The sequence below is a fragment of the Tympanuchus pallidicinctus genome, unplaced genomic scaffold (genome assembly GCF_026119805.1).
Source record: "Tympanuchus pallidicinctus isolate F22 unplaced genomic scaffold, pur_lepc_1.0 scaffold15, whole genome shotgun sequence".
Classification (NCBI taxonomy): domain Eukaryota; kingdom Metazoa; phylum Chordata; class Aves; order Galliformes; family Phasianidae; genus Tympanuchus; species Tympanuchus pallidicinctus.
In genome coordinates, this window is record NW_026294669.1 from 8,940,389 (window position 1) to 8,949,014 (window position 8,626).

At 41.3% G+C, this 8,626-nt stretch overlaps 1 protein-coding gene across 1 annotated transcript in view; it reads left to right on the top strand.

Moving 5' to 3' along the window:
• OSBPL11 (oxysterol binding protein like 11) overlaps positions 1–8,626 on the top strand; it is a 31,760-nt gene that overhangs the window by 21,214 nt on the left and 1,920 nt on the right. Inside the window, exons 8-12 of the mRNA XM_052675411.1 lie at positions 959–1,099; positions 1,833–2,331; positions 3,886–4,072; positions 7,065–7,247; positions 7,650–7,803. Coding sequence (XP_052531371.1) covers positions 959–1,099; positions 1,833–2,331; positions 3,886–4,072; positions 7,065–7,247; positions 7,650–7,803 — 1,164 coding nt within the window. The remainder of the gene's footprint in view (positions 1–958; positions 1,100–1,832; positions 2,332–3,885; positions 4,073–7,064; positions 7,248–7,649; positions 7,804–8,626) is intronic.

Here is an 8,626-nt window from a genome sequence, read left to right on the forward strand (position 1 = left end):
ACCACAGTCTGTGTCATTATAACTGTCAAAAAGAATATGAAGTGCAAAATATTCAAGTAAAGGAACAGGATTATTTAAAAAGATGTTTTTCTAGCTAAGGTAGAAAACTGTAATTACATTCTGTCTATACCACTTGATTTCACACAGTTCTGTATGTGAGGCTGCTATTGTGAAACGGTCATGTGTGGCTGTATTTCTCTACAGCAGCATCTGTTTCACTTTGCTGTCTTACAGCAAAATGGCAACTGAAACATCTTTAGGTTTTTATATTTTGTTAGTTTTTAAATAGGTCTAATTGTCATTAAGTTAAAACAGGGGAAGAAGAAATGACAAGCAAAACTGAGCAGCAAGTAAACAGGAGTTTTCAAATGTATCCCTTTGGTTCCTTCCTCCTACAAAGCACTTAAGCTCCAACTCCCTTAATTATTAATGTACGTCACTGTCTGTAGTTGTGGTATGACCAGTATTATCACTTTCCATGGATGTTTTCAGCTACCTTATTTTTTGGCAGTAGAACAACACAGCGCCCTTGGAATGGACTCGCTCATACAATGGGGGGGGTTGGAGCTTGATGGTCCTTGAGGATTCTTCCAACCCAAGCCATCATATGATTGCATGGTTCTGTGTGATACTGCACTGTTCGTCAGGCTATGGGCTCTGCATGAGGATGTGGAGCCTTGTGCTTTCTGTGGTGGTTGGGTGATGAGGAATTTGCCTTGAGCTGATGGCTGCTGATCTAGGGGGAAGACCTTAGGGCAGTTACATATTACTGCTATCTCCTGGCACTCAGGGCATCACCCCTCTGCTCAGCTGTTTGTCCCAGGATGTTCCGCAGGTATCTGGATTTGTATAATCTCTTGTATCATACATGGAGACTTACAGTACAAGAGGAAGTCCTTTTTGGATACTGTATGGATCAAATGCATCTTTGACCTGATATTTATGGCTCTTATTCCAGGAACCTGAAGAAATAAATCCAGATGAGGAGCTGGAGGACCTCTGTGATGATAAAGAAGATGATCTAGGAGGAGTGGAAGAGCAGCGCAGTGTTATCTTGCATCTCTTGTCTCAGCTGAAACTTGGCATGGACTTAACAAGAGTAAGTAACTGAAGTGTGAAGACACCTCTTTGAATGCAACAGACTTAAATGATCCATTTGATCTCCTGCTTGAGACACTCTTGTCTTGCTTATTACAACAAAGCTAGTTATGTGAGGTTAATTCTCACTGCAGGGAAGGAAAAGACTGATAATACATCCTTCTTATACTAAAATATTTTTTTCTTGGCCCAGCAAAAGATATCCCTTCTACTTCTTTATTACAGTAGTGGATATAGATGGGGAGGTGTTAAATCTTCTGCTCAAAGGTAGAGGCTTAGCTTAATTTATTATTTCTGATAAATGCTTGTCCTATTTTTGTGATGTGAGAGACAGCAGGCTTTCAAGCACGTTGGCACAGCTCGTGTGCTTTTTCACTCTATTAGACAAAACCTTTTCTAACCTCTGCTGTGAACCTTCCTTGCTATAGTTTGAGTTCTGTCCTGCCCGTTTTCTACTCTACAGGTATGTGGAACGCATCCCTTTCTTCAGAGCTGATTTATTTATTGTTACTTGGGGGGTACTCAGTCCCTTACCTACTGTATTCTTTTCTCTTTGAAGACCTTTTCTAGGATCCATGATCACTCCACTTTGCTCATATCTTCAAAGAGGGGTAGTGAGGTTCAATCCGGAAGCGCAGTGTCCAAAGCAAGACAGAATCCTCTACCTGAGAACTTCCCTTATGAAATTGCCTGCCTTTTCATTTCACTTACTACAGCCTTTTGCTTTATTTCAGGTGGTTCTTCCCACTTTTATTTTAGAGAAGCGATCGCTGTTGGAGATGTATGCGGACTTCATGTCCCATCCTGATCTCTTCATTGCGATCACGAATGGCAGCAGCCCTGAGGAGAGGATGATCCGCTTTGTGGAGTATTATCTCACTTCCTTTCACGAAGGTCGCAAAGGAGCTATTGCAAAGAAACCATACAATCCCATCATTGGGGAAACGTTTCACTGCTCCTGGAGGATGCCCAAGAGTGAAGTAGCCACTGACGGTGGCAGTAACACCTCTGCTCACTCCACCTCTGAGCAAATAACTTTGTCTAAAGATCTGGAAGGCCAAGCAGAGTTGGACTACTACACAGTAAAGTTTGTAGCCGAGCAAGTGTCCCACCACCCTCCTGTGTCAGGATTTTATGCTGAATGTGTGGAGAGAAAGATGTGTGTCAATGCTCATGTCTGGACAAAGAGTAAATTTTTGGGAATGTCAATAGGGGTGACAATGGTTGGTGAAGGTAAGTGTGATATTTTTCCTTTATTTGTGTTATGAAGTTGCTGAACACAACAATTTGAGAGAAAATTCAATGTTGTGTGTCTCTGTCAGAAATACAGGTGAATACCACTTGGTGATTTTGTTTCAGAGGTGCTTCAGAAAAAGCTTTTTGCCAATACTACACTTGCCACCATGGGTTTTCAGGCTTTTTTTTTTTTTTTTTTCTTCTGGTTTTCCTTTAATCTCAAATCTGGAGAACCTTTATGTACAGTCATCTGGTGATTTTTTTTTTTTTTATGCTTTACAAAGCACAGGCGATAACTGTAAGTCCTCATTATAAACAGCAGGCTTGGGGGGAAAAAATAGATAAATTTACACTTTGCCAAAGATCAGGAATATTTTGGCATTCAGTTTTTGACTTCTGAACCAAAGAGCAGTAAGTGCAAACTGGTCTTTGTGAATGTTTCCAAAGCATTGCACAAAATAACTTGTACCAGATATTTGTTAAAAATAAACACTATTTGCATATGTTGCAAATATATTGTTTTAATTCTCTTCAGCTATGTAAATTAGATCCTTTAGGGGCAAAGTGGGTAGTTCCTCTTTAGCAGTAATTTTACTGTGAGAGCTGAGACAGCGTTGCCCATTATGTTTCTTGTGTGTATTGCTCAGCAACTGATGGCATGTAGGTTCAGACATTTGAGTGTCAGCTGAGAAGTAGTGAGCATGGCAGGGGGATGGAATGCATATCTCAGTGCTTCGTCTGTACCAGGTAATTTCAGTTGTGAATGTCTCCTCTTGGGATTTCCTCATATCATGAATCTGAAACCAGGAGGAACTCTGAAAATGAATGTCAGAAGCACAGCGTTGGCATGCTGCAGAGGCAGGGCTTGATGCAGACAGCAGTCAAGTGCCATACTGCGCTCTTGTAATGCTGACAGGTAGACTTTCTGTTATGTGGGTCTTTGATTCCTATTTTAAAAAACAAACAAACAAAAAAAACAAACAAAAAAACCCCAACCACATCTTAAAACCCAGAGAAAATATCTGGTTTTCATGAGTTTCTTAACAAAAACTGTTGTCAGGAAAGAGTAAAGTCTATCTTGACAAAGAAGTGTAGTAGCAATGAGTCTCTGCAACCTGCATTCAGGTAGAGTAGGGTGTAGTAAAGGGAGAGGAAATGAACAGGAGTAGTGTCATTCCTCAAGAACTGCAGTTCAGGGTATTCACTCATTTTTTCCTTTTGGCTGCATAAATGTTGTCATGCTCCAGAGCTCTCCATAAGACAGTGACAGCCTTTTTACATTTGGCTGAGAAGTATATTGCACTGCTCAGTATTGTATTTTGTGGATAGATATTATTAGAATAATCTCATTTCAAGAAAGAAACATAAGTTTCTTCATACTGAGAGCCTTAACCTTGAGTGTCTGGAATCTGTAATAAATGTCACTTTTGTTTTTCTTTCATCTGAAGGAATGATGAGGAAAGGTAGTCAGATGTAGTACTGTCTGTGGTTTCAATAACTTGTTTGGTCATTTCTAAAACAGTGCTCACTTAAGGATGTTTCTTTTCCCAGGTCTCCTAAGCCTCTTGGAACACGAGGAAGAATACACGTTCTCTCTGCCCTGTGCGTATGCTCGATCAATTTTGACTGTTCCCTGGGTAGAACTGGGAGGAAAAGTCAACATAAACTGTGCGAAGACAGGATATTCTGCAAGTATTAACTTCCACACCAAACCCTTCTACGGTGGGAAATTGCATCGGTGAGGACACTTTCTCTGTTTTTCCACATTTGTCTGTGCTCTGGAGCTCCAGCAGCTGTGTAACTGCTTTTTTTTCCTGTGTGCTGAATAAGTGTTCCAGTAGTCTGAGCATGACTCTGTTCTCACTATCGGTGAATACTTGAGATGTTTCTTTGCTCTGAAACAACATCTTGTGATCCTTAAGGAACAGTGAGGTTACATTTAAAGGCAGTAAAGAAATCCCTAGTTTCTTTGACTCTCAGTTCAAACCATTGGGAAAGCAGAGCTCCTGGCTCCTTTTCCTGACTGCTACAGATTTCTTCCTACTGAAATGAGCTTGTTAGCATGTTTTACAGCATGCTTTGTAGTTAGCTGTGTGGCCTTGAATTTTTTCTCTGTGAGTACCTCAGCAGTGTTATGTGAAGGAGTCTCCAGCTTGCATTTAATCAAAAGGTAAAAACAGTGAGAGAAACAAATCCTATCAAGCTTAAGCAACTTGAAGAAAATCTCTAGGTAGAAATACCTGTCAACTTCTGTTTCATTTCTTTCCTTAAAGACCAGAATGTTTGATCTTGGAATGGTGATTCCTCATGTATGCCCTTATTCAGAGACTAATGGGTAAAAGAGGACTAAGGGGAAGTTTGCTTGGGGTTTCTTCCAGGAAATCCCTGTAAACATCTGTGCACTTGGTGCAAAGCCTTTTAAAACTGATTAACAGTGGTGTTTTTAGAGATTCCTTATAGCAAGACTGCATGCTGCAAGATTAGCCTTGTGCTATTATGGTGACAGTGAGTTAAGGAAAAGGAAAGTGAAGCACTAGTCTCACACAGAATATGTGATTGTGGAGCATTTTGCTCTCAGCCATGTACTGGACAGCACTTGTTTAAATCTTTCCTTAAATTTAATGTCCAAGAGGCAGTAATGAATTATGTAACTGCCTGGCTCATCAGGACTTCTGAAACGTGGTTTGGACTCTTCAGATTGCAAAAAAGAAATAATTGGGGAGAAAAATACTTTTTCTGGAACATTAGGGCAAGGATCTACTTATATGTTGAAAGAAAACAAAAAGCACCTTCACATTGAAGTGCCTTGTCCCTTACGTTCCCAGACATGCTTTGAATTTACCCTGCAGCCAAAGCTAACCATCTCAGTGACATCTGGAGAACTGAAGCTCATGTGTGAAAAATGCTACAAGTGAAACACAGCTGAAGCTATGTCATTTGGGATCCTTATTTCCATTGCTTACAATACAGCTTCCACCTTCCAGTTGCTCCAGTAAAAATTTAGCTGTAGGATGCATTTTTAAGTTAATGATTAAATTTTGGAAAATGTTCTACTTGTCTCCATGAAATTAGTGTATATAGAGGCTTTTTTTAGACAGATTCACTCAATGTACTGGAAACTATTGGAAATCTGATGCAGTAATGATTGACCGTTGCCAAAAGAATCGCTTGATGGGGAAGCAGCAGTGTTGTCATGGTTACACAGAGTGCAAGTAAGTTGCTATGGCAACATTATAGATTTCTGTGTTGACCCTCATTGCCAGCCCTCAGCTGGGTATTGGCTGCTTGGCCCTGTGCCCCTTTAGCTTGATCAAACAGATGATGATAGTGATCTCAGATAGCCAGGCATATATCAGTCATGCCAAGCCTGCAGACGAATGCTCCCAGGCTTTGTCACTGGTATTAGTTCAGGCAGATATTGTGTTCTGCAGTGTGGGAATGGTGGTGTCACTGAGCAATACGGTGGGAGGAAATATGGGTCACAACAAGAGTTTAATTTAGCAGCTCAGTGCAGTGCCTTGTAATGCTGCACGAGTGATAAAACCTTGTTTACTTTGTGCTAAGTAGAGACTGTAATTTTATGATTGATATTAAAATACTGGGTTGTGAGGTGCTCTGCTGTCACCACTTAAGAATATTAAAGAGCACAGCCTTCTGGAGATGTGACTGCAGTGTGACCTGGCTGCTTTCTGGCACTGTGTGGATTCAGTCTGGGGGACGATGGGGGCTTCACCCCGTGCAATACTTTCAGTGAGGTGTGAGAGTCACAGGGAGAGAAAGCAGTAGAAGAGGAAGGCTGCTTGTCTGTGGCCTGCTCTTTTAGTCATTTTCAGAAACTCCTACCCACTTGTTAACTTCAGGAGGCATACATGTGCTCTTACTGCTCATGTTGTTCCCACTCTAGCTTGTTTTCCTAAGGAAATGTTAAATTTTGGTAATAGGAAACTGTGTGCTTGATCAGCATGTAATTTTAGGTTTTTTTCTTTCAAAAATCTTGCAAACCAATTTAATCTTACTGGAAAGAGATGGCCAAAATTCAGATGTTTCATCATAAATGGCCTCCTGCCATGGGCCAGTTGACTCCGTCCTGCCATGCCCACAGCATGCCCCTTGAATTCTCAGCACATCCAGCATCCAGTATCCCTGTGCTGAGGGGACTGGAAGCTGGGAAGTGGTGTGCTGTATATTGTCTATATGCAGGTAATGAGAGTTCAACTGAAGGTAGAAATGGTGTCCTTTGTGTAGCCTGCAGCAACTTGCAAGTGAGGTCATGTCTTGAGCATTACCTGTGTAATTTGCAAACTCTTTTGTTTCCTTTTCTTCAAGCTCTGCTTGAGCTGGGCAGTGGGATACATTCCTGGTAAACGGCTTCACTTCTGTCTTTCAGTCTGAACCACATATCTGATGGGATGGATATTTTTCTACTGCTTGTTACTTATGACATGCCTTGTTTGTTTGTTTTGGTTAAAAGACTCAAAACAATTCTACGCTGAAGCCAAAATCAAAATGCTTTTCTGGGTAACACAAAAGCAACTGGAGCAATAAAGAAAAAGTCACTTTGTGCTCTGAGCTTCTCTATGCCAATGCAGTCTCCATGCCTTCAAGTAACTAACGCTTGTCAGGGCAGTGTGACAAGCATACCAACTCTTTTGGAATGAGGTTGATTAATGCAGTGAATTGTCCTATGGTGTCTCTGACCATGGTCTTTTAAAAATAACACAATTTCCTAGAGTCACGGGTGAAGTGAAGCAGAACACGACCAACACAGTGGTGTGCAGAGTGCAAGGGGAGTGGAACAGCGTGCTTGAATTCACCTACAGCAACGGGGAGACAAAATATGTGGACTTGACAAAATTGTCGGTGACACGAAAACGAGTCCGGCCCATTGAGAAGCAAGGACCATTTGAATCTAGGTAAAATACGTGCATTTATTTTTGACTGACCCTTTTTTGTCCTGAGTAGTCTGGTGAGAATGCCTTGGAAAAACCACACAGCTGAGCAGTGCCTGCTGAGGAAGGTCCTTATGAGAAGCTGTCTGTTGAATAATGCTTCCATAGCAACTTCCAAAGGGTGTGCAGGCTGGCATTAGATGGGTGCAATTGAAGCCTCAGAGCCTTTTCTTATCTGCTCCTATAGGTGTGAGGCTCAGCCACAAGCCTCTCCACCTGTGTCACATCGTCATGCTTTGTCTTTTGCTGTTTGCTGTGCATAGAGCAGTTGTTTTGGAAGAACTGCACGCAGTGATTCTGCCTTGTGGTTTAATGCGGTTTAATTCCTTCACTTTGGAAAAGTGAAGTTAACAACTTGCTTTGTAGGAGGCTGTGGCAACACGTAACGGAGTCTCTGCGGGATGGAGACATTGATAAAGCTACAGAGCACAAGCGGGCCCTTGAGGAACGACAGAGGAATGAAGAAAGGCTTCGTGCTGAAACAGAAACTCCTTGGTGTACTAAATACTTCATTAAAGAAGTAAGTCCCAAAGTACTTAGCTGGCAAAGGCAGAGCTACAGTGGAAGCAGGTGCATGTGTGGGTGTGTTCTGTCAGAACAGAGTATCTGGACTTGCATCTTACCATTTAGTTTCACAGGATGCATACTGCTGAGGTAACACATGAGCTCCCAAGTGTGATTTATCCTTTGTCTCCCAAACACTGTGATTTTTATTTTTTTATTTTTTTCTTCAATTATTCTATAATTAAATGTTTAGAAGCATTCACTTTCAACTTAGAACTTATTTTCTGGCATATTAAGTTTTGGATTGGGCTTATTGGTTGAGCCATTGAACAAATATTGCAGTAATGGTATTAGAAGTGCAGGCTGTGCAGGAAAACAAGTGGCTACTGATATGGTAGCTTTGAAGTAGACATTCCTTGTGACACAGATGGTATTGTACCCATAAAATTTTTAAATGAAAAGCAGAACTATGTAATTTCCAGGAATGTGGTCTCAGACTGTGTTAGAGCTGGTAATGGTTGGTTGGTTGTCCCTTTGCTGGTGTCTTGGTTTGGCCTTTTAATGAAATCTGGATCATGGAGTTGAGAAGAGTGATTTTTCTGTGCGGGTTAATTGCAAGTACAGTCAGTTCCCAGAGCTCAGCTGTGGCTCAGCTGGAATCATGCATGCTCTCAGGTAGGCTCAGTGGCCTGCAGTGTTGATCTCTGTCTTAATCTGTGTGACTGAAAAGTATAAGCGACGTCCCTTTGGTTTTTCACAGCTATTGGTGTAGTAGTTGTGCAAAGAGACTTCAGCAGAGGCAGTGTCTGTTATAACTGTATTTTCTCTTTAAATTGCAG